Below are 26213 nucleotides of genomic sequence, written 5' to 3'. Positions count from 1 at the left end.
AATTCGTTACGAAACAGAATGGTGGATAAATCATTTCGACGATGAAATATTCAGTTACGGAATGTCCAGAAGATATTGCGTTCGTAATTTTGATCCGAATCATATCGTTTGGCGCCTAGTCGATGAGATTGATTACAAAAGGAGCGCATCGAATTTACTGACCGAAGGAAAATTAAACGCGGAGCAGAAGTTCGTTTTAATGTCTTCGTATGGTGTGGCCGATGAACTAGAAAAATTTCCCACCAACTTGCTCCCAGAGTATTTTTGCTTACTGGCAATTTCTGATTTGATTGTCGGGTATTGGATTTCATACCATAGATCCGACTTGCGCGAAACCTGGCTCAAAATGCTAGATGTGACTCGTCCCGATGATGCTGCGATCCATGTCATTATGGCCACAGAGTGTGCCAGGCTGTCTTTGCCTTACGCTTTCGAACATTTTTGGAGTCATATGAAGGAAGACGACCAAACATCGGTTGCTGTTAAAAACCTACCGGAGTCGTGGGAAACGCTTAAAATAATGCTATCAACGATGTCATCATTTCAACAACATCAGCTGGTCGACCAAATTCCTGTCGAATTATTGAGTGCTTTTGTCATCGCGGATTTCTGCAGGCCTATAATGCTAGAAAATCTGCTTAAGGTTTGGACCCTCGTAAAAGATCGAATAACAGAGCAGCAATTCCTTCAATTTCTAGAAAACGTATGTAACCGTGCGATGGGACGTGAAGAGTGCATGATTATATTGATGAAAGTTTGGGATACTGCTTCGGATCATCTTAAGAGACATATTGTAGAAGACCGTCCTAGCATTTTATTCACTTCTTTCATGCGTTGTAAGGAGTATTCACCGAGTAGTTACAAATTGTTCATGAAATTTTTGCCATTGGTGAATGAGCATGCCAGAAAAGGGTTGTTCTTGGCTCTAAAACCGCATGACATTGTTTCGAAGTGCGACATCGATATCGTGAATTTATGTTTACCTGAAGAAGCCGATCAGTTGCAACTCAAGAATTGGATTATGGAGTCCCGCAAAATGGTAACTTATTGTGGCGCAAAATTGGTCGAAAGGAAATTCGATGAAGTAATCGCCAGAGTAAAGTTTTTCTCGCGGAATGATCACGATGCTCGCGAATTCTTCAAAAAGTTACTAGAATCAGACCATATTAATAATGACGATTCATTCTTTCTGGAGTACGAATCATGGAATAAATTGAGTAATTTTATCGACACGGTTTTTACAAACGATTTATCCACCATTTCCGGGCGAAAGAAACAGCTAGTTTCCTCTCGTTCCGCTCGTATTATTCATTGTTGGGATAAGAAAGAAAACGTTGCCGCATTGGTTCAAATAACCGAACAAGTTTTTTCGCCTGAGGAGATGAAATCTTTCAAACAAACGTTGTTGGAACATTTCCAAAAGAAGATCTCATCGCCGAAGCATTGGCATCTTTTCAAAGGAAAATGCTTTAATACCTTTGTATCGTGGTGTTCAGGTGGTGAAAACCAGATTGTTGATCTCAAGAATATTGTTCCTATTGATGCATTTTTCGAAGAAATTTTCCGTGATATTTGCTCTTCGCCCGATAACGATCCTCAGAATTTGCTCAACAAGCTGGATGAATTTTTAAGATATGTTTGTGTCAGTGATGAAGAAGTTGAGCTGTTGAAAATACGTAAATATTACGAGCGTGATCGGTATTGGATTTGCGAAGTTGAGCGAATTTTTGGTTCTGAATCTCAAAGTGTGATTTTTAACTGGTTTCTCAGTATTTAAAATTGAGAAGTACCTATTCGACTTTCTGTTAAATGAGTTGGACTCAGCAAGAGCGATGCTGTTGGTGTTACTTTCTGTAAATTATTGTTTTTTTTTTTAGAATTTGATTTTACATAATTAAAAGAGGCTTAGATACCTACATAAATATTTTTTTTTCAAAATTATTAATTCCTACCTGAGATCAAATTTATGTATTCTAGAGGTATTCTTTATTTTTTTAAAAACTATTCATCTTTTTTTTTCAATAAAATAGATCTTAAATTGATGTTGTTTTATTGTATGATACGATTTTTGCTTAGAGTTTGTACTCAACCTGAAATGCTTCAGCGAATTTGAAATAAAACGTTCTCGTAGTCGTATGGTGTTTATTTGGTTTATGAATAAATTTCTACAGTTTGTTGAAATTCATCAACAAACTGAGTTAGTAAACGGTCAAAAACTATCAAATTCTGTTTGGTTTTGGATAATGTTCTTATTTCGCTCGCAGACAAATCAACCTAAAGGTATGCCAGAAATTCGATTGCAATTTTTCCAAAATTATTTATTTCTTTTCTGAATTTTTGAAACAACTCCCTTTTCACGATAACGTGCTTTGCTTGCTCAATTTTTTAGGCCAACGTTGCTTAAAGAACTGTGGAATAAGTTTTTTTTTTGATGAGCGAATTATGTATTAATTTTTCTGGAAATTAAAACCACGTTGTATTTCAAAGTTTTTGATAAAAGGATGGTGAGTTGAAAAGTAATAATACCTCCTGCGTTTTTGAAGAGGACGAGAGATTAATTCACATTTATTGAACTAAAAATGAGCGCTCATTTTGTAGCTTGAAGTTTTATAGGAACACGGTGGTGTATTCATTTTTTTGATACGGCTCGTAGAAAAAATTTGATTGAATTGAAAGTTATCGAGAAAAATCAATGGATTGATATTGCTGACAATCGGGCATTCGGCGCTGACTTATAGCAGTGGGGAATGTCGTTATCAGTTGGTTAGTTAGATTTTAAATTCTGAGAACTGAGAACCTTTTATTGCGTTGCTGCATTACATATAATGTATCGAAGTGTTTTCTGTCTCTTGTTGTTCTTTCTAATCTTGTCTACCTACACCTGCCCTCTTGCTTTCCAAAGTAGATAAATGGTCTCGCCTCTCGCATGTCAGTTGAGTTGCTGAGCTGAATACAGAGCTTCGAATTCGCGAAATACTTATCAATTTGTGGGAAAATGAAGCTAATTTTGTGTGTGTTGACGAATTCGTGTTCTTAATTGTGAAGATAACGTTGTTATATGTATTTCAAGTAGAATTGTTAAGAAGATCGCGATCACATAGACTATCATATCGTTTTTTGAAGACTGAAGAAGTAAAAAATCTTTGTGCACTTGAGAAATGTTGAAATTGGCCAGAATTCCGAAATAAGGTGAGTGTGAACATTGAAAAATATACCTAATAAGTAGATATATATGTATTGCAAAAATTTTTCTCACGAGTGTGACCAAACTATGTACTCTGATCCAGAAGGGTTTGATTTACATTTTTTCAAAAAAAAAAAAAAAGTTATGCATAAACACTTAGATCTAAGAGCATACGATTTGAAAACTTTCTCCATAGCGTATAATTTTGTATTCATTCCAAAGCCATGGAAATTTTGTGCATAATACAATCTTGTTTACTTCTACTTTCAAGTCAAGTTGAAAATTCACATACTTATCGAGAACTGGTTCTTGAACTCGAAAATGTGATCAATTTCTTCCAGATTTACAATTAGTATTGGTACTTATTTAGTAGCCTGTCTGCTAGTCACAGAACCGTCGTATGAACCCATATGATTTCAGTTATTTTCATTTTTTTTCACTTCTCCCGAGTCCTCCTGATTTTCAATATCAAATTATAAAAGTTTTCAGTGAAATGATCTTGTAATGGATCTTGATTCTTGATCGAGCATATTTGACTCGCCAAGTACAAAATGTGGAAACAATACCTAGCTCGGATTTTTAAGTTTGAGAGTGATTTTTTTCATTTATTCGTATTTGAGTTTCTGTATTGTCCTGATCCATTGACTTGAGAATTCGAGTACCAAGTGAGCACTATAATAACCAAAAATTATCGAAAATTGATGAAATTTTAGTAGAATGAGGTGGCCTTGGCAATAGACAATCTTGAAACATTATTCAAAATTTATTAAGTAGATAAATCTCATACTTAATTCGCTTAACGTGGTCCTTCGGTAATTGAGGGTTGCGTTTCACTTATCAAGGCAGAGAATTTCAATCTTTTTTTTTTCGTGTTCAAAAGTACTAAAGTAAAAACTTTTTGCGCAGAACGATTAATATTAGTTTGTTTAATATAATAAAATATTTTGAAATAATAAAAACAGTACCTATATAAGTACATTTGTTTAGTTATTTTGGAAGATGTCCAGAATGACTGTTTTAAAGGGATTTCTCCGCGAAAACTAAATGAAATTGGATGATTTTTGGATATGTTGTTCATGAAAGTGCCCTTGAGGCTGCTACGTTGCCCTTTTTTTAAAATTTGGAATTTTCATTCCAAATTTGAAAAAAAGGGCAACTTAAAATCCAAATTTGAAAAAAAGGGCAACATAGCAACCTCAAGGGCACTTTCATGAACAACATATCCAAAAATCATCCAATTTCATTCAGTTTTCGCGGAGAAATCCCTTTAAAACCGAACGGATATCTTGAAATTTAACACTTACAAAAAAGAGCTAAAAATTCTTATACAGTTATTTAAATGCTTCAAAATATTTCATCTTATTAATTACACAATATACTAGCGATTTGATCGATTACATTTTCAATTTACTGCACTTAAACACGAAAACGAACAAAAATAATTTTGGTTTCAGATGCGCCTTGAGCCCATTGGTTATACTAAGATTAAAAAACGCAACACCCGAAGGACCAGGTTAAGGAATAATTACTCTCGAATTTATTTGAGTAAAATTTTGCAACAATCAGTAGCATCGTAATATAATATTGTCTGATGAATGGAAAAGGTGCAAAGAAAAATGATACGTGAACGTAATCATGAATCACGATTCTAACAAGGGAACGTCTTGAGGTGGCACACTCCGATTTGAACGGGACCGCGATTTTTGGATAGTGCATAGTCTAAAACCCCCAAAACCAAATTTTCAGCTGCCCAAGTTCATTTTACGATTTTTGGGGAATTTTTGAAAACTCAAAACTGACTTTTATTGGCGATTTATGTTTTTTTTTTAAAAAAAGTACGTACTTGATCAATAAAAATGGTCAAAATAAGTCCCAAAACTAATATTAATTACCCAAATCCAAATTTCACCATTTCAAGTCATTCTGGAGCCTCCAGCGCGATTTTTCAATTTCCCCAGAATTTTGAATTTGCTCCAGATGGCGTGAATATGCAGTTGGGCAGCTAAAAATCGAGTTGTATATTACGCTCGGCCTGTTTAACGAGTTTATCCACATTTGAGCCGATTTTGAAAGTGACACCTCAAATTGGCTTTTTGACCAGATTTTTTCAAAATTGAAAAATCCAAAAGATCCAAAGTTTACCATTGGTGTGGAAATTTTTGAAATTCACGCGAATCGCTGTACTTTGTCCAAACCTAACCCCCCTATCCAAATTTCACAATTTCCAGCCATTCTGGAGCCTCCAGCGCGATTTTTCAATTTCTCCAGAATTTTTAATTTGCTCCAGAAGGCGTGAATATGAAGTTGGACAGCTAAAAATCGAGTTGTGTATTTCACTCGACCTGTTTAACGAGTTTATCCGCATTTGAGCCGATTTTCAGAGTGACACCTCAAAAGTGGCTTTTTGACCAACTTTTTTCAAAATTCAAAAATCCAAAAAATCAAAAGATAACCGTTTGTGTGGAAATTTTCGAAATTCACGCAAATTGCTATATTTTGCCTAAAATTAATTTTCCGAATCCAAATTTTACAATTTCCAGCCATTCTGGAGCCTCCAGCACAATTTTTAAATTTCTCCAGAATTTTGAATTTGCACCAGAAGGCGTGAATATGAAGTTGGGCAGCTAAAAATCTAGTTGTATATTACACTCGACCTGTTTAACGAGTTTATCCCCATTTGAGCCGATTTTGAAAGTGACACCTCAAATTGGCTTTTTGACCAGATTTTTTCAAAATTAAAAAATCCAAAGTATCCAAAGTTTACCGTTGGTGTGGAAATTTTTGAAATTCTCGCGAATCGCTGTACTTTGTCCCAACCTAACCCCCCCTATCCAAATTTCACAATTTCCAGCCATTCTGGAGCCTCCAGCGCGATTTTTCAATTTCTCCAGAATTTTTAATTTGCTCCAGAAGGCGTGAATATGAAGTTGGGCAGCTAAAAATCGAGTTGTGTATTTCACTCGACCTGTTTAACGGGTTTATCCACTTTTGAGCCGATTTTGAGAGTGACACCTCAAAAGTGGCTTTTTGACTAGCTTTTTTCAAAATTCAAAAATCCAAAAAATCAAAAGATAACCGTTTGTGTGGAAATTTTCGAAATTCACGCAAATTGCTATATTTTGCCTAAAATTAATTTTCCGAATCCAAATTTCACAATTTCCAGCCATTCTGGAGCCTCCAGCGCGATTTTTCAATTTCTCCAGAATTTTGAATTTGCACCAGAAGGCGTGAATATGCAGTTGGGCAGCTAAAAATCTAGTTGTATATTACACTCGACCTGTTTAACGAGTTTATCCCCATTTGAGCCGATTTTGAAAGTGACACCTCAAATTGGCTTTTTGACCAGATTTTTTCAAAATTGAAAAATCCAAAAGATCCAAAGTTTACCGTTGGTGTGGAAATTTTTGAAATTCTCGCGAATCGCTGTACTTTGTCCAAACCTAACCCCCCCTATCCAAATTTCACAATTTCCAGCCATTCTGGAGCCTCCAGCGCGATTTTTCAATTTCTCCAGAATTTTTAATTTGCTCCAGAAGGCGTGAATATGAAGTTGGACAGCTAAAAATCGAGTTGTGTATTTCACTCGACCTGTTTAACGAGTTTATCCGCATTTGAGCCGATTTTCAGAGTGACACCTCAAAAGTGGCTTTTTGACCAGCTTTTTTCAAAATTCAAAAATCCAAAAAATCAAAAGATAACCGTTTGTGTGGAAATTTTCGAAATTCACGCAAATTGCTATATTTTGCCTAAAATTAATTTTCCGAATCCAAATTTTACAATTTCCAGCCATTCTGGAGCCTCCAGCACAATTTTTAAATTTCTCCAGAATTTTGAATTTGCACCAGAAGGCGTGAATATGAAGTTGGGCAGCTAAAAATCTAGTTGTATATTACACTCGACCTGTTTAACGAGTTTATCCCCATTTGAGCCGATTTTGAAAGTGACACCTCAAATTGGCTTTTTGACCAGATTTTTTCAAAATTAAAAAATCCAAAGTATCCAAAGTTTACCGTTGGTGTGGAAATTTTTGAAATTCTCGCGAATCGCTGTACTTTGTCCAAACCTAACCCCCCCTATCCAAATTTCACAATTTCCAGCCATTCTGGAGCCTCCAGCGCGATTTTTCAATTTCTCCAGAATTTTTAATTTGCTCCAGAAGGCGTGAATATGAAGTTGGGCAGCTAAAAATCGAGTTGTGTATTTCACTCGACCTGTTTAACGGGTTTATCCACTTTTGAGCCGATTTTGAGAGTGACACCTCAAAAGTGGCTTTTTGACTAGCTTTTTTCAAAATTCAAAAAACCAAAAAATCAAAAGATAACCGTTTGTGTGGAAATTTTCGAAATTCACGCAAATTGCTATATTTTGCCTAAAATTAATTTTCCGAGTCCAAATTTCACAATTTCCAGCCATTCTGGAGCCTCCAGCGCGATTTTTCAATTTCTCCAGAATTTTGAATTTGCTCCAGATGGCGTGAATATGCAGTTGGGCAGCTAAAAATCCAGTTGTACATTACACTCGACCTGTTTAACGAGTTGATCCACATTTGAGGCAATTTTGAGAGTGACACCTCAAGAGTGGTTTTTTGAGGTATCACTGTCGCTCCAAAACGGCTGGAAATGGTAGAATTTGCGCTCCGGGGGTTAGTTCTTGAAGAAATACAACGAATCGCACAAATTTCAGAAATTTCCTCACAAACGGTTATCATTTTGATTTTTTGGATTTTTTAATTTTGAAAAAAGCTGGTCAAAAAGCCACTTTTGAGGCGTCACTCTCAAAATCGGCTCAAATGTGCATAAACTCGTTAAACAGGTCGAGTGTAATATTCAACTCGACTTTTAGCTGTCCACCTTCATATTCACGCCTTCTGGAGCAAATTCATAATTCTGGAGAAATTGAAAAATCGCGCCGGAGGCTCCAGAATGATTCCTCCGGCCGAGACAATATGGTCTCATAAATCCGAAGGGAAAAATAGAAATACATTTATCCAATGTGCATGTTAAAGACTAAGTATGCCGGGGTTTTTCTTGGTTTTAAGGAAAATCAGGGCAATGAACGACTAGTGACGATGTACATGTGTACTTACAATTATTACTTTTTTGATTAAACGTGATTTTCGTGAAATTTTTGATCACATCTATCTATGTGCAATTGCATGTATCGATGACATGCGCATTTTTGACAAAATTTGCCCTTATGTACCACCCATCTACAGCTTTAGTTTAGGTACTTTTTATTCATATGTGCGATATACGTAACGTACCTCCACTCAGTGGTTTACCAGGAGTGCAACATAATAACTAAGTAGATTTTTTGCGGAAATTTTCGTTTCAGATATTCCAACGAATTACTCTTCGTAAATTGAATCTTCGCAGCAATGGAAGTCGACTATGGAGATATGGACATCGATAATTCATCAGAAGACCTGTTCGTTTTCCACGAATCTGTACCAACATTACAAAAGATGGCCAGTCACACGGTGGCTCTGCAATTATGGCATCATTTCCTCAGTCGTGCAAAACGTAGAAAAATACAAGAGCGATCGTACTTTTTCTTGACGGTTTTTAATCTGAATGAAAACTACGAAAATGAATCAGAAAAATTGGTAGAATTATTGAAAACACCTCAACGCATCGAAAAAATGTTGAAAAAATCTTTGAAGAAAATTTGTACCGAAACCGAAGAGTGGATACATCATTTCAGAAGTTTCACGGAAGGAATATTCAGATACTGCGTCCGTGTTTTCGATCCAAATCACATAATTTGGCGGCCAAATGGTGAGATTGATGGCGAAAGAAGCGCTTCGAAGATCTTGACCGAAGGAAAATTAAACACGGAGCAGAAGTTCGTTTTAATGTGCGCACATGCTATGGCTGAAGAATTGGAAAGATTTCCTATGAACTCGCTTCCAGAGTCGTTTCAGTGGCTGGGGATTTCTGATATGAAAGTCGGATATTGGATTTCTCACCATAGACAAGATTTGCGTGAGATATGGCGTAGACTGCCAGAGATGAATCGTCCCGAAGATACTTCGATCAATGTCACTATGGCCATTGAGTGTGCCAGTCAGTCTTTGCCTTACGCTTTCGAGTATTTTTGGAAACGTTTGAGTGAAGTGGAGCAATTAGCGGTTGTTCCTAGAATCGTGCCTGACTTGAAGTCGAAGGAAGTTCGAAAAATCATGCTATCGACAATGTCTTACTTTCAACAACTTCAGCTAGTAGACCAAATTCCTATCGAATTAATGACGAATTTTTCTGTCACTGGTAATTCCACCAAAAACTGTATGCCAGAAAATGTGTTCAGAGTTTGGACCCTCGTAAAAGATCGAATTACAGAGCAGCAATTTGAAAAATTTCTAGAGAACGTACTGAACGATGAGGAGGTGATGTATTGCGAAAAGTACATGATTATGTTGAACAACATTTGGGATACAGCTTCTGATCGTCTTAAGAGACACGTGGTCGAAAACCATGGCTTCCTGATATTTAATGCATTCATGTTTTGCAAGTCGTATCCGCCGAGTAGTTACAGATTGTTCATGAATTATGTACCATTATTGAACGAACGTACCAGAAAAGACTTTTTTTGGCCGCATTACAGTGATGCGGATCTCGTAGCTGGGAAGCGGGACACCGACATCTGGAACTTATGTTTACCAAAAGAATCTGATCGGTTGCAGCTGAAGGATTGGGTCTTGAAGTCGAGCGGTATGATGAAGTATTGCGCAGATAAATTGGTGTGTCTGGAATTCGATGAAGCAATCAACGCGGTGGCTTTTTTTTCGCGAAATGCTCGTGACAGTCGCAAATTCTACATGAAGTTACTGGAGCCCAAAGAACTGGAAAGTTCGGCGAGTACATTCATTCTGGATTATGAAAACTGGAATAAATTCAGTAATTTCATCGACGTAGTTCTTACAGACGATTTTTCGACCATCTCAACGCTAAAGAAACAGTTGGTTTCTTCTTTTTCCGTTCGTGAAGTTGATTGTTGGGACAAGAAAGAAAATTTCAGCGTGCTGGTTAAAATAACCGAACAAGTTTTCTCGACCGAAGAGGTGAAAACTTTTAAGCAAACGTTGTTGAAACGTTTCCAGAAAATGATCTCGTCGCGAACATCTTGGCGAAACTTTGAAGGAAAATGCTACGATACGTTTATATCCTGGTGTTCTGAAGACGAAAGCCGAGTTATCAATCTCAAGGATGTTGTTCCGATTGATGCATTTTTCGACGACAGTTTTCGTGATATCTGCTCTTCGCCCAATAAAAATGTTGAATATCAGCTTAGCCAGATAGATGAGTTTCTTAAATATGTTTGCGTCAGTGATGAGGAAGTTAATCTGGTAAAAGTACGTAAATATTTCGAACGTGATCGGTATTGGATTCGTCGAGTTGAGCAAATTTTTCCTAGTCCATCACCTAATCTACTTCATCCTAATCAACGCACGATTTTTAAATGGTTTCTCAGTGTTGAATATTGAGAAGATGTGCTCATTCAAATTTCTGTTCGTTGAGTTGAAAGCAGCAAAGAAAATAAATTCGGCCTTACTTTGAATGCATTTTTTGTATATTTTTCGAATTTTGTATACCTATCAGATATACTTCACTTACTTACTTGTATTGATTTTTTTTGCATTATTATTTAATAATAATTATCATTCGTACGCATTTATTTTATTGGTTCTTTTTTTTTGTAAGTTACTATTTTTCCACTTTCAAATAAATTTAATAATTAATGCTGTTTCGTTGTACGAGCTGCAATCTTAAATTTAATAGCACATCACATTCAGTCCAAAATGTTAAGAATACCTACCTATAGTTGAAGAAAGATAGCGATAATTACAGTAATCGCTTTGTTGATTGTGATTGTGATGGCCTTTTTTTTCGAATAAAGTATTTCGCCATAATGTTGTTTGTTTTACGTGAGAAAAGAATTGAAGTTGAGTTTGTGCCAAGGTCCTCTCTACCTTTGAAAAAATCAAAAAAAGGTTTTCTCTTTCAAAATCCCAAGTCATACGTCAAAATTGTTTTAAATACTTGACCCTTTTTTCAAGTAAAATCATGATCTTTCCAATCCTACATGGAGTGTTGCCGATTCTTCCGCCTTCCGTTTACCTAATCTCAGAATAGAAAGAAATCAATAAAATAAAATACTTGGTAGAAAATTTTGTAAAAATCGTTCAAAAATTGTCAGTTTCTGCATAAGATACTTACTTATCTAAGTACATAATTTTTTTAAAAAAGAATTATTCCTGCATAAAATCAAATTAATTATTCTCTTCTTTCTTTTTTTAAAACAGTTTTTTTTAATTTTTTTTTTTTTTTTTAAATACTTAGATGTTATTTTGATGTCGTTTTAAATTTATTTCGTACTTAATCTAAAATGCTTTAGCACATTCCTTAAAATTCAGCTCTGTTACGCGTTGAAGATTAGACTTTTGATTGAGGTTCTTGACTTCATACAGATTGCATACCTTCAGGCGGATTTACCTGCCAGCGAGATACCAACGAATTTGGAATAAAAATAAAACTGATACCTCGTATAGTCGCAGGACGTTTATTTTGGTTCATGAATAAATTTCAACAGTTGGAAATTCATCAATAAAGTAAGTGAACGTTCAAAAACTATCAAATTCTGTTTAATTGCAAATCTGTTCTCATTTCGCTCATTCGCTGGCAGATAAATACGCCCGAAAGTATGCAATCCGCATTAATTCGAAAATCTATAAAGTCGATGGCAGTTTTTCCAAAATTACCTATCAATTTTTCTTGACTGAATTTTTGAAAGAACCAACTTCTTTTTTATGATACCAACGTCCCTCGCTCGTTGAATTTGTTTTAAAACTGTGGGTACTTCGTACTGAGAGGGGTGCATTGCTTGAGGAACGGAGGGAATAATTTTTTTCTTGATGAGTGAGATTAATCCGAAGGGAAAAATAGAAGTACAATATGTATATCCAATGTCCGTAAAAATGTTCTTAACGAAATTTACCATGCAGAAAGTTAATTCAATTGACAGTTGCATTAGCATATAAGTAATATGTGACATAATCAGTTTATGCATGCACTGCTACCTAACATATACCTACCTGTATATTACATCTAGTTACCTACCTAATACACAAGTGCAAGATGATGTCTAAGTAGATTTTTTGTGGAAATTCTCATTTCAGATATTCCATTAAAATTTCACCGCGTAACCTGATCTAAGCAGAATCTTCGTGACTATGGAAGTCGACGCTAGCGATTTGGAGCTCGATAATTCATCAGAAGAAGAACTATTCGTTTTCAACAAATCTGTATCAACGTTACAGGATATAGCCAGCCATGCAGTGGCTCTGCAATTATGGCACCATTACCTCAGTCGTGCAAAATGCGGAAAAATACAAAAGAAAACGTACAACTTATTCAGGACAGTTTTTAATCTAAATGAAGAGTATGAAAGAGAATCAGTTGAATCGGCAGAATTATTGAAAACACCTAAACGTATCGAAGAAATGTTGAAAAAATCCTTACGCAAGATTTGTTACGAAACAAAAGAGTGGATAAATCTTATTTACTATAGGATATTCAGTGATGGAATGCGCAGATATTGCCCCAGTAATTTTGATCCGAATCGTATCGTTTGGCGGCAAAATGATGAAATTGATTACAAAATGAGCGCTTCGAATATATTGACCGAAGAAAAATTGAACGCGGAACAGAAATTCATTGTGATGTGCGCATATGGCATGAGTAAAGAATTGGAAAGCTTTCCTATGAACTCGCTCCCGGAGTTTTTTTGCTTACTGGGAATTTCTAATTTGAAAGTCGCGTATTGGATTTCATACCATAGACACGATTTGCGTGAAATTTGGGTTAGAATTCCAGATGTGATTCGTCCTGAAGATCCTTCTATCCATGTCACTATGGCCATGGAGTGTGCCAATCGATTTTTTCCTTACGCTTTCGAATATTTTTGGAGTCGTTTAAATGAAGACGAACGAACATTAGTTGCTGGTAGAATCCTGCCTCAATGTTGGAAACTTCTTAAAATAATGCTATCGACGATGCCTTCCTTTCAACAACTTCAGCTAGTCGATCAAATTCCTGTCGAATTATTGAGTACTTTTTTCATCTCGAATGATGATGAAGTCAAATTCTGCAGGCCTGTGCCAGAAAATGTTCTCATAGTTTGGACCCTCGTAAAAGATCGAATTACGGAGCAGCAATTTGATCAATTTTTAGAAAACGTATGCGACGTTTCGATGAAGTGTGAAGAGTACATGACTGTATTGATCAAAGTTTGGGATACAGCTTCGGATCGTCTTAAGAGACACATTGTCGAAAACCGTGCTGACATTTTATTCAATTCTTTCATGCGTTGTGATGGGTATTCACCGAGTAGTTACAAATTTTTCATGAAATTTTTGCCATTGGTGAATGAACATACCAGAAAAGAATTGTATCTCGATCTACACGAATATGAGATTGCTTCGAAGTTCGACATCGATATCCTGAATTTATGTTTGCCTGAAGAAGTCGATCAGTTGCAACTTAGGATTCGGATGATGGACTCCGGCGAAGTGTTAGATTATTGCGCCGAATTATTGAAGGATGAAAAATTCGATGAAGCAATCGCCAAAGTGACTTTATTCTCGCGAAATCCTCATGACGTTCGCAAATTCCTCAAGGAGGTACTAGAATCAAGCGGATTTTTTGGCAGTAAGTTCATTACGGAGTATGAAACATGGAATAAATTGAGTAATTTTATCGACTCGGTTTTTGCAAACGATTTTTCCACTATCTCGATGCTAAAGAAACGGCTAGTTTCTTCTTTATCGTTTATTGAGGTTTATTATTGGAACAAGAAAAAAAACGTTGAAGCATTAGTTCAAATAACCGAACAAGTTTTTTCGCCTGAGGAGATGAAATCTTTCAAGAAAACATTGTTGGAAGATTTCCAAAAACAGATCTCCTCGCCAAGGTGTTGGCCTTTTTACAAAGGAAGATGCTTTAATGCCTTTGTATCGTGGTGTTCGAGTGATGAAAATCAGATTGTTGATTTCAAGAGTATTATTCGGATTGATGCATTTTTCGACGAAACTTTTCGTGATATTTGCTCTACGCCCGATAAAAATCCTGAATATTGGCTCCACACGCTGGATGAGTTTTTAAGATATGTTTGTGTCAGTAATGAAGAAGTTAAGCTGTTGAAAATACGTAAATATTACGAACGTGATCAGTATTGGATTCGTCAAGTTGATCAAATTTTCGGCTGGGCTACGCGACGCCAGATTTTAGACTGGTTTCGCAGCGATAAAACTGAGAAGTTTTTATTCTAATTTCTTTTCGATGAGTTGTAGGCAACAAGAAAAATGTGCAGTGGGTGTTACTTTTTGTTAACTTTTTCTTTTTTTATATTTTTAGAATGTTTTGTTAATTGTAAGATGTTCTTCTACATACTCGTATAGGTAAATATTGTTTTTTTTTTCACAATTATTCCGGCATGAAATCAAATAAAATATTTCATTCTTTTTTTAAAGGCTGTTTCCACGTGTTTTTTTTTCTAAATAAATGTTTTTTTAATGTCATTTTTTTGTACGTGCTACGATTTTGTGCTTACGTTAGATTTCATAAATAATCTGAAATGCTTGTGTACATTCGTTAGTTTTTCACTTTTCTGCTCTGTCTGTTACGTGTTGAAGACTTGACGTTTTAATTGGATCGCTTACGTTAGCTTCAGACGGATTTAACTGCCAAGCCAGATAACAACGAATTTGGAATGAAACGGAATCTCGTAGTCGTAGAACGTTCATTTGGTTTATGGATAAATTTCAGGAAATTCATCAATATAGACTAAATAAACGTTCAAAAACTATCAAATTCTGTTAATTTCAGATCTGTTCTGATTTCCGCCTGAAGCTATGCAATCCGCAAGTCGAAAATCCGAGGCAATTTTTCCAAACTTATCTATATATATTTCTTGTCTGAATTTTTAGAATACCTAACTCCGTTTTCATGATAGAACGTCTCTCAATCGCTTAATTTTTTTAGAAGTTTATTGGGCACTTCGTATTGGAGGGTCAACATTGCTTGATTGAAGAACTGGTGGATGATTTTTTTTTTGATGGGCGAGTTATTTGGTGGAAGTTGAAACTGTGTTGTATAAATTCGATGTTGATAATTTTTCAACTCCAGTAATTTGATCATTTTCAAGCTGACCCTGCTAAAGTCCTGCGTTTCAACAATTTTATCCAAAAGTCCTGCTTTTTTTCAATCAAGCTTCGAACTATCAAATTAATTTCTCCTTTTTCTAGAAAAAGGCCCATTTGTCGAGTTTTTTAAAATTTGAATTTCACATTTTTGAGAGCTTTTGCCCTCGCTTCACTCGAGCCTGTTTGCGAATCCTTCAAAAAAAAAAAAATCATTTAAATTAAAAAAGTTTGAAGCATATCGTTTTTTATACCTCTCGCTCGAAGTACTGATTTCCGGAGAGCTTTTGCCCTCGCTGCGCTGGAACCAGTTCGTTTCTTTTTTCCGTAATTATAAAATTCCGGTTTTGAAGGAGAAATGAATATTTTTACACGTATACCTACCTCCTATCAAATGACAACATTTTTATTTCATCTCTTACTTATTTTGCTTCAAGATTCGCCGTTTTATTTTGAAAAATTTGTGTATTTTTTTCCAAATGTACTTAATGTTGAAATCTTCCATTAAATTTTTTTAAGTTGAAAAAAATTTGTTATGTTGTAAAATATTTTTCATTTGCCCAATTTCATTACATTAGCAAGAACCTTAAGGGTGAAAATCAAATCAAAGATTTAAATGATGAAATTACAGTTTCGATATCCGCTCGCTTGTGAAAAATCTTGAGACGTTTCAAGCCATTAGAAAATCGAAAAAAGTGATTATAAAATTTTCCCTCGCCCCTTCTTCCCTCCTTTAAAAATCCCCAAGTGATTATACGATGACCAGGCTAAAAATCCTGCTGGAGTGCAGCAGATGTGGTATTAGCAGGAAAAAATATCGCAGAAATTTTTTTTTTTTTGCAAAGTGAATAAGGACAACCTTTGTGTGTGTGTAGTACGAATTGTGGTTCAAACTTGATTTTCCAAAACAATGTGTACTTATCCCTAATTTAAAGTGGAAAAAACTCGAGTTTTCTTTTATGTTTGACCGCCAGCCCTGTTTGTGAAAGGGGGTTGGATTTTGAAAAACCAATTTTGTTTATGCATGCGTTGCTACCTAACATATAACATAACTGTAAATTATACACCTATCTAAGTAGATTTTTTGTGGAAATTCTCATTTCAGATATTCGATCAAAATTTCACCGCGTAACCTGATCTAAGGCGAATCTTCGTGACAATGGAAGTCGACGCTGCGGATTTGGACCTCGATAATTCATCATCAGAAGAGCTATTCGTTTTCCACGAATCTGTATCAACATTGCAGAATATAGCCAGCCATACAGTGGCTCTGCAATTATGGCACCATTACCTCAGTCGTGCAAAATGCTGCGGGAAAATACAAGAGAAAACGTACGACTTTTTCATCAAGGTTTTCAATCTGGGTGGAGACTACAGAAGAGAATCAAAAAAATTGGCAGAATTATTGAGAACACCTCGAGGTATCGAAGAAATGTTGAAAGAATCATTGAAAAAAATTGATTGCGAAACAAGTCAATGGGTAAATCATTTCAACTGTAGCATATTCAGGGATGGAATGTCCCGGTATTGTCCCAGTAATTTCGATCCGAATCTAATCGTTTGGCACCAAAATGATAAAATTGATTACAGAAAGAGCGCTGCGAAGATGTTGATCGAAGGAAAATTAAACGTGGAGCAGAAGTTCGTTTTAATGTGCGCGTATGGTATGGCTACAGAATTGTATAGATTTCCCATTAACTTGCTCTCAGAGTATTTTTGCTTACTGGGGATTTCTGATTCTAATTTGATAGCCGCGTATTGGATTTCATACCATAAGCCCGACTTGTGTGAGATATGGCTTGGAATGCCAGATGTGTTTCGTCCCGAAGATACTTCGATTCATGTCACTATGGCAATAGAGTGTGCCAAGTGGTCTTTGCCTCACGCTTTCGAACATTTTTGGAGTCGTTTAAATGACAACGAACAAACATCGGTTGCTGTTAGAATCTTGCCTGAAGGATGGAAAGTGGTTAAAATAATGCTATCCACGATGTCTTACTTTCGACAACTTCAGCTGGTCGACCAAATTCCTGCCGAATTAATGAGAACTTTTTTCATCAGACATGATCCCGCGGAATTCTACAGGCCTGTGTCAGATAATGTTCGTATAGTTTGGACCCTCGTAAAAGATCGAATTACAGAGCAGCAATTTGTTCAATTTCTAAAAGAAGTATGTTACGATGACGATGCAATGGTGTGTGAAGAGTACATGATTCTATTGATCAAAATTTGGGATACAGCTTCGGATCGTCTTAAAAGACACATTGTCGAAAACCATCCTGACGTTTTATTCATTTCTTTCATGCTTTGCGACGAGTATTCACCGAGTAGTTACAAATTTTTCATGAAATTTTTACCATTGGTGAATGAACATACCAGAAAAGAATTGTATCTCGATCTAAATGTGCATGACATTGCTTCGAAATGCGACATCGATATCTTGAATTTATGTTTGCCTGAAGAAGCCGATCAGTTGCAACTTAAGAATCGGATCATGGAGTCCCCTGATATGGTAGATTATTGCGCCGCGTTATTACACGATAAGAAATTCGATGAAGTAATTACCGTAGCGACGTTTTTCTCGCGGAATGCTCACGACGCTCGCGAATTCTTCAAGAAGGCGCTAGAGTCAGACCGAATTAATGACAATTCGTTCATTTTGGAGTATGAATCGTGGAATAAATTGAGTAATTTTATCGACAAAGTTTTCACAAACGATTTATCCACTGTATCCAGGCTAAAGAAACGGCTAGTTTCCTCTCATTCCGCTCGTGTTATTTATTGTTGGGATAAGAAAGAAAACGTTGACGCATTAGTTCAGATAACCGAACAAGTTTTTTCGCCCGAGGAGATGAAATCTTTCAAGCAGACATTGTTGGAACATTTCCAAAAAGAGATCTCCTCGCCGAAGCGTTGGCATCTTTTTAAAGGAAAATGCTTTAATACCTTTGTATCGTGGTGTTCAGGTGATGAAAACAAGATTGTTGATCTCAAGAATATTGTTCCTATTGATGCATTTTTCGACGAAATTTTCCGTACTATTTGCTCTTCGCCCGATAACGATCCTCAAAATTTGCTCAACAAGCTGGATGAGTTTTTAAGATATGTTTGTGTCAGTGATGAAGAAGTTGAGCTGTTGAAAATACGTAAATATCACGATCGTGATCGCTATTGGATTCGCGAAGTTGATCGAGTTTTTGATTCTCTAACTCGACGCATGATTTTCAACTGGTTTCGTAGTGTTAAAAATTGAGGAGATACTTATTCAAAGTTCTGTTTAATGAGTTGTATGGCAGCAAAAAAGCTGCAGTTGCAGAAGTTACTTTCTGTGAATTTTTTTTATTTTTTCATAGAATTTTGTGTCGAATAAGTACATATTTAAGTATAAGATGTTTTTCTACGTAGGTAAATTTTAATTTTCATCACAAGTGTTCTGACATAAAATAAAATCAGACTTAATTATTTTATTCTTTCTTTTTTATGGCTGTTTTTCACGTGTTAAAAAAAAATACATACTTTATAGGTATATGTTTTTTTATGTCGTTTTATTGTACGTGGGTTGAAAATGTGACCTTTGTAGCATGGGCTTCTTGATTTTAAATGGATTACCTACTTAAGTTAGCTTTCAAACGGATTTACCTGCCAGTGAATGAATTTGGAATAAAACAGAATCTCGTATTTGGTTTATGGATAAATTTCAACAGTTGACAATTCATCAAAAAACTACGTAAACGTTCAAAAATTATCAAATTCTGTTTAATTGCAGATCTGTTCTTATTCCGACTTTTTCTTAGACTTCGTACTGGCTCCGGGACAACTTTTTTCTAAAAAGAGGGGGTCCTAAGGAACATTTCTAGCCCTTGTACTCAAAAAAAAAGTGGCCCTACTTACAAAATGGCGGCCATTTTGATTGACAGGTCAGCCGAAATCGCAGATTTTGCGTTCCAATATAGGACTTCTACAAAATTTTTCAAACCGTACAAAGGTAGATCGAAAGATCAGGCAAACATTTATCACCTGTCAAAATTTCAAGTGCTAAAGTGCGTTTTTCGATTTTTGGTGAATTTTTAAAAATCAAATTTTGGCCAAAAATGAGGGTAAAAAATCAATATTTTACCAAATTGACCAAAAAAATTGAAATTTGTGATATACCCTATTTTCGACATGGTAAATCGATTGGAAACTGTTTCAAACCGTTTTGAGCAGTTCTGAAACCTCCAGCAGATTTTTAGAACTCGAAATTCCCACAAAATTTCATCAAACGGAGATGGAAAGTCGAAATTCATTCTGCATACTAATTTTAATACGCTGCGAAGTCGACTTCTGGTGGATTTCAAGTCGTTTTGGAGCCTCCAGCGATTTTTTAAAAATTACTGGAGCCTCCAGCAGATTTTTAAAATTTTAATTTTTACAAAATTTCATCAAATGGAGATGGAAAGCTGAAATTCACTCTACACTCCAATTTTAACACCCTCTGAAGATGACTTCAGATGGGTTCAAGTCATTTTGGAGCCTCCAGCGATTTTTTGAACTTTCAATTTTTACAAAATTTCATCATTAATGAAGATGGAAAGCTGAAATTTACTCTACACTCCAATTTCAACACCCTCTGACGCGTTGCATTAATTCAAAGTTTTTGATAATACGAGCATGAGTTGAAAGGTAATACCCCCTGCGCTTTTGAGGATAGTCTACTTCTCATATTGAACTGAAAGTGAGCGCTCATTTTCAGCCTGAAGTTTTAGGAACACGCTGGCGTATTTATTTTTTTGATACCATTCAGCGCTGACTCTAATAACAGCGGGGGATGTCCTTATCAGTTGGCGAGTTAGATTTGAAATTCTGATAACATGAGAACCTTTTATTCTTGTTTCTAATCTTATCGTCTAGATGACTGCACTTTTGTGAAGATGAGTGCTTGAGGTATTGATGGGGAAAAAATGATCGTTCTCGTCATCATGCTTTTGCTTGTTTCTCAGTATGTTTTATATTAAGTATATTTATACCTGTCCTTCCTCTTGCTTTCCAAAGTAGATACTGTAGATACGTTGGTCTCGCATGTGTCAGTCGAGGAGCTGAGCTAAATACGGAGCTTTGAATTCGCGAAATATTTATCAATTTGTGGAAAAATGAAGTTAATTTTGTATTTGTTGACATATTCGTGTTCTTAATTGTGAAGATGACGTTGTTATATTTCAAGTAAAATTGTTAAGATACCTACTTACGTATTAACCACATAGATAGATCGCAATCTAAAGGTGAGTGTAAAAATTGAAAAATATACCTACCTAACTATCTATATATATTAAAAGAATCGTGTAGAAAAACCTTGATAGAGTCCGCCAGCCTCTTCTACTGAACCGATTTCAACAAATTTTTTTTTAAAACGTTCCTTTTGACGTGTAGATATGTCATCAAGAAAAAAAAATTGAAAATTTTGAAATTAAGGGCCGAAAAAATTGAAAAAACACGTTTTCTATTGTGTTTAAACAATAGAATTTCGAATAGAAACCTTGATAGAGTCCGCCAGCCTTTTCTATTGAACCGATTTCGACAATATTTTTTTTAAAACGTTCCTTTTGACGTGTAGATATGTCATCAAGAAAAAAAAATCGGAAACTTTCAAATTAAGGGCCGAAAAAATTGAAAAAACACTTTCTCTTTTGTGTATAAAATGCACGTTTTACAGAATACAATGCGCAGGGACAACAATACACTCAGAACGTTGCTATGTGGGCGTGTTTACAGCATAGGGGTGTTGAGGAGGGAATGTTGTTGTTGTGTTGCGAGTTCCAAAAAAGCAGTTTCGCATTCATTGCTATACTTGATATTTCATTTTTTTTTAAAACTGGAATGTGGTGTCTGTTAAAATAAAATGGAGAGGAGGTTCTGCACTTGAGATAATTTTTGGTTTAGAATTTTATTTCCACAGTACAATAGTACAAATTGAAATGTTTAGTGGAACTGGAACAAATGTTGGTAAAAAAGTTGAAGTGAAGATAGAGGAAGGGTTCAGTACAGTGTAGCCAGAATTCTCTCGAGGGAGGGGGCAAAACCAGATTTTTAGGCATAAAAAATCGAAATTAGAGGTAATTTTATGAAAACCCTTTGTAATGTATGGTAATTTAATGGAAATGAAGGTGCAATTACAGCTCAAGTGAAGTGAGAACAAAATTTTTTTGAAAAAAATGGGTCCACAAAAAACGAAAAAACAGTTCATTATTGCATGTATTATTTCAAATTTTCACATGGGGGGGGGGCAATGGCTCAAGTCACATCCCTCCTATAGCCACGCCACCACTGGTAGGGTTTCTATACTTGGGATACAAATTTGACTACCTTACCTCAGATTTTCATTTAATAGGAATGAATTATTCCAGCATACTCCAAGAATTTCAATTATTTTTCTACCCAATTTTTACGTATACAGAATTTCAGAAATTTTACTCCTAAAAAATGATGATGTCAAGTCAGTATAGGTAGTTATACCAGAGTAATTCAACACCTCAAATATAAATCTGAAGTGAATAGTCGGAAGTTTTTTGAGAAAAAAATGTCGTTAATTCATTTTAAAAATTGATAGAAATATTGTTCAAACATGAATTTTTTTTAAAAATTGTATTTTAGAACCAGAGTAGAATTCGCTATTGACATATAAGAGCAGCCCGAGCGAAGTGAGGGGCATGAGTTGAGTCGTCAAAAAAGCGAGCCCCGAAGGGGCGAGAGGCCTGAGCGAAGCGAGGGCCAGGGCGAGCAGCACGAGCGAAGCGAGTGCGCGAGGCGTTGGTGGGTCTGGGTCGCGAAGCGACCTAGGGGGCGAAGCCCCCTAGTATGTAGATAAAATATTGCTAAAAATTTTCTCACGAGTGTGACCAAACTACCCTGATCCAGAAGGGTTTGGTTTGAATTTAAAAAAAAAAGTTATGCATAGGTAAATACATCTAGGCTAGGAACCTACGATTTGAAAACTTTCTGTATAAGCGTAATTTTGTATTCATTCCAAAGCCTTGGGAATTACATATGTTGATGGGTACATGTGAAATTTTATTTTCTACCTTCGAACTAGTCAAGTTATAAATTCACATAGAGTTGGACAATTTTTACAGGTATTTTTTAGCCAGTCAAATAACCTCCGTCTAAACCCATCAGACGATCACATCGTTTAAATGTGCAGATCTCAGTTGTGATCATTTTTTAAATTTATTTCTTCTGATTTTGCAATATCAAATTATAAAAGTTTTCATTAGAAATTGATTGAATCTTATTCTTAAATTTTTTGATCTTTTCATCTCACCCGCTCAAAAAACCCTTCAAATACAACGACAAATAAAGCCAAAACGCCTAATTTGAGCAAATTGAAAATCCTCCGGCCGAGACATGGTCTTATAAATAATTCGAAGGGAAAAATAGAAATATGTAGGTATATCCAATAAGACCATAATGATGTGTGATACGTCGAAATGTTTGTTTTTGAGGGCGTAGATCACTAATTTCGTAATATTTTTTTCGTAGGGGTGAATGGTGGGGGATGAAGGGGGTGTAAACGGTGAAAAATTCAAAATTTGACTACAATGATGTGTGATATGACGAAATGTATGTTTTCGAGGGTGTAGATCACGAATGTCACAATATTTTTTTTCGTAGGGGTGAATGGTGGGGGTGAGGGGGTGAAAAATTGAAAATTTGACTACAATGATGTGTGTGAAGGGTGGGGGATGAAGAATTTTCTGTTGGGGAGCCGTCAAAGTCCCAGTATAAGAAAAAATTTGTAACATTTTAACAAAATTCACTATGATTTTTCACTACAATTGACTGTAGAGGTCGACGACGGGTCACTTTAGGTCAAAAATGGCATATAACATCTTGAAATACACTATCTCAAGGTATTACCAGCCACTGGAATTTCCCGTGCATCTAGGTACTTTATAAAAACTAAAATCCTGTAAATTGATGAAAAGTACTTACTTTCAGTTGAATTATTCATACTTGGTACCTTTCGACGTATCACACATCAGTCAAAATTTTGAATTTTCAATCGTTTTCACCCCTTTCATCCCTCACCATTCACCCCTACGAAAAAAATATTGTATACCTCCACTCAAGTAGTATACCAGGAGCGCTAAATAGTAAACTGAGTAGTTTTTTTGCGAAAATTTTCGTTTCAGACATTCCAACCAGTTCGCAGCAATAGAAGTCCCCTACGGAAATTTGGACATGGATAATTCATCAGAAAAACTGTTCGTATTCGACGAATCTGTACCAACGTTACAGAAGATGGCCAGTCACAAGGCGGCTCTGCAATTATGGCATCATTACCTCAGTCGACGTGCAAAATGTAGAAAAATACAAGAGCCAACGAACTTTTTCGAGACCGTTTTTAATCTGGAAGAAAACTACGAAAGTGAATCAAAAAAATTGGCAGAATTATTGAGAACACCTCGACGCATCGAAGAAATGTTGAAAAAACCTTTGAAGAAAATTTGTACCGAAACAGAACAGTGGATAAATCATTTCAAATATAAGATCTTCACGGATGGAATGTCCAGGTATTGTCCCAGTAATTTCGATGCGAATCTCATCGTTTGGCGGCCAAATGGTGAGATTGATGGCAAAAGAAGCACTTCGAAGATGTTGGCTGATGGAAAATTGAACATCGAGCAGAAGTTCGTTTTAATGTGTTCGTACGGTATGGGTACAGAATTGGAAAGATTTCCCATAAACGCTCTCCCAGAGTATTTTTGCTTGCTGGGAATTACGGATTTGAAAGTCGCGTATTGGATTTCTTATCATAGACTCGATTTGCGTGAGATGTGGCTTAAAATGCCAGATGTTATTCGTTCCGAAGATACTTCGTTCAATGTCACTATGGCCATGGAGTCTGTCAAATTTCCGTATGCTTTCGAGTATTTTTGGAAACGTCTGAGTGAAGCGGAACAATTAGCGGTTGCTGAAAGAATCTCGCTTTGCTCGCAGTCGAAGGAACTTCGAAAAATCATGCTATCTACGATGTCCTACTCTCAACAACTTCAGCTAGTCGACCATATTCCTGTAAAATTAATGACGATGTTTTCCCTCACTGGTAATTTCACGCTCGTATGGTCCGTCAAACACTGTATGCCAGATAATGTTTTTGTAGTGTGGACCCTCGTAAAAGATCGAATTACAGAGCGAGAATTTGAAATATTTCTAGATAACGTACTGAGCGAGGAGGCGATGTCTTGTGAAAAGTACATGATTATGTTGAACAACATTTGGGATACAGCTTCTGATCGCCTTAAGAGACACATGGCCGAACACGATCCTACCATTATATTTGACAATTTCACCTTCACGTTTTGCGAGCCGTTTCCGCCGAGCAGTTACAGATTTGTCATGAAATTTTTATTATTGCTGGACGAACGTACCAGAAAAGCCTTGTTTTGGCCGAGGTTCGAGGATCATGCAGATCTCGTAGCTCGGAAGCGGGACACCGACATGTGGAACTTATGTTTACCAAAAGAATCTGATCGGTTGCAGCTCAAGGATTGGGTCATGAAGTCGTCCGGTATGATCGCTTATTGCGCAGAGAAATTGAATGATCTGGAATTCGATGAAATAATCGACGCGGTAGCGTTTTTTTCGCGGAATGCTCGTGACAGTCGTAAATTCTTCAAGAAGTTACTGGAGTCTGAAGAACTTGAACGTTATGCGGAAACATTCATCCTGGATTATGAAAACTGGAACAAGTTGAGTAAATTTATCGAGACCGTTTTCAAAAACTATTCATTAACCATATCAAGGCTAAAGAAACAGGTAGTTAACTCGTTTTCCGCTCGTGCTGTTGATTGTTGGGGCAAGAAAGAAAATTTCGACGTGCTGGTTAAAATAACCGAACAAGTTTTCTCGGCCGAAGAGATGAAAACGTTTAAGCAAACATTGTTGAAGCATTTCCAGGAAATATTGTCGCAGAATTGGTCATCTTTAGAAGGAAAATGTTTCAACACGTTTATATCCTGGTGTTCTGAAGATGAAAGCCGAACTATCGATCTCAAGAATATCGTCCCAATTGATGCATTTTTCGACGACACTTTTCGTACTATCTGCTCTTCACCCAATGAGAATTTCGAATATTTGCTTAAGCAGCTGGATAAGTTATTAAATGTTTGCGTCAGTGATGAAGAAGTTGAGTTGATGAAAATACGTAAATATTTCGAACGTGATCAGTATTGGATTGGTCAAGTTGAGCAAATTTTTCATGGTGAAGATCGACGCACGATTTTAAACTGGTTTTTCAGTGTTTAAAATTGAGAAATACCTATATTCAAATATCTGTTCGGCGAGTTGGAAGCAGCAATGATCTAGTCGGTGTTATGTACTTTGAATGAATTTTTTGTTATCTTTTTCGAATTGTATAAGATGTTATATTTATATTGATTTTTTTGCGTTATTACCTACCAGGTTACCTATTTATTATTGTTCGTACGCATTTGTTTCATTGGTTATTTTTTTGTGAGTTATTGTTCTTCTACCTGTTTTGTTTTTCAAATAAAGTTAATGGTTAATGTTGTTTCGTTGTATACAAGCTGCATTCTTTACTTGAAATTCGTATTGTGTTACGTGTTGAATAAGATGTGACCAAATTTATTAGCACATTTCAGTTCAAAATGTTGGAATAGTCGAAGAAAGAGTTGTGATCATGGGGTGTATTGGTCACGTCACTTAGTTACTTATGAAGAATTTTTTGGAGGGATTTTTCAAGTAGGTACTTCTCTATGATATTGTACGATAAAAGAAAATTTGAAATTTTACCCAGTTGAATTTGTGCCAAAGGGAACCTCTCCTTTAAAAAAAATT

General features: G+C 35.9%; 2 protein-coding genes across 4 annotated transcripts; both read left to right on the top strand.

Annotated features, from left to right (window-relative positions):
* The first annotated feature begins 2748 nt into the window (after positions 1–2748).
* On the top strand, positions 2749–18904 carry LOC135839954 (uncharacterized). 3 transcript variants are annotated; one of them, XM_065356240.1, is made up of 2 exons: positions 2749–3189; positions 16486–18904. In XM_065356240.1, exon 2 carries the CDS (start codon positions 16540–16542, stop codon positions 18631–18633), a length of 2094 nt encoding a protein of 697 aa, XP_065212312.1. In that variant the 5' UTR covers positions 2749–3189; positions 16486–16539; the 3' UTR covers positions 18634–18904. The 3 variants fall into 3 exon arrangements, with proteins under 3 accessions (XP_065212312.1, XP_065212311.1, XP_065212310.1); XM_065356239.1 differs by lacking the exon at positions 16486–18904 and adding an exon at positions 12360–14758; XM_065356238.1 differs by lacking the exon at positions 16486–18904 and adding an exon at positions 8519–11093 and having other exon boundaries at positions 2773–3189.
* Positions 18905–20327: 1423 nt separating this feature from the next.
* On the top strand, positions 20328–25925 carry LOC135840525 (uncharacterized). Its single transcript, XM_065357122.1, has 2 exons — positions 20328–20638; positions 23546–25925. Exon 2 carries the CDS (start codon positions 23595–23597, stop codon positions 25659–25661), a length of 2067 nt encoding a protein of 688 aa, XP_065213194.1. The 5' UTR covers positions 20328–20638; positions 23546–23594; the 3' UTR covers positions 25662–25925.
* Positions 25926–26213: the final 288 nt, after the last annotated feature.

The sequence above is a fragment of the Planococcus citri genome, chromosome 3, assembly GCF_950023065.1.
Source record: "Planococcus citri chromosome 3, ihPlaCitr1.1, whole genome shotgun sequence".
Lineage (NCBI taxonomy): Eukaryota > Metazoa > Arthropoda > Insecta > Hemiptera > Pseudococcidae > Planococcus > Planococcus citri.
This window is presented reverse-complemented; position numbering and strand designations above follow the sequence as displayed.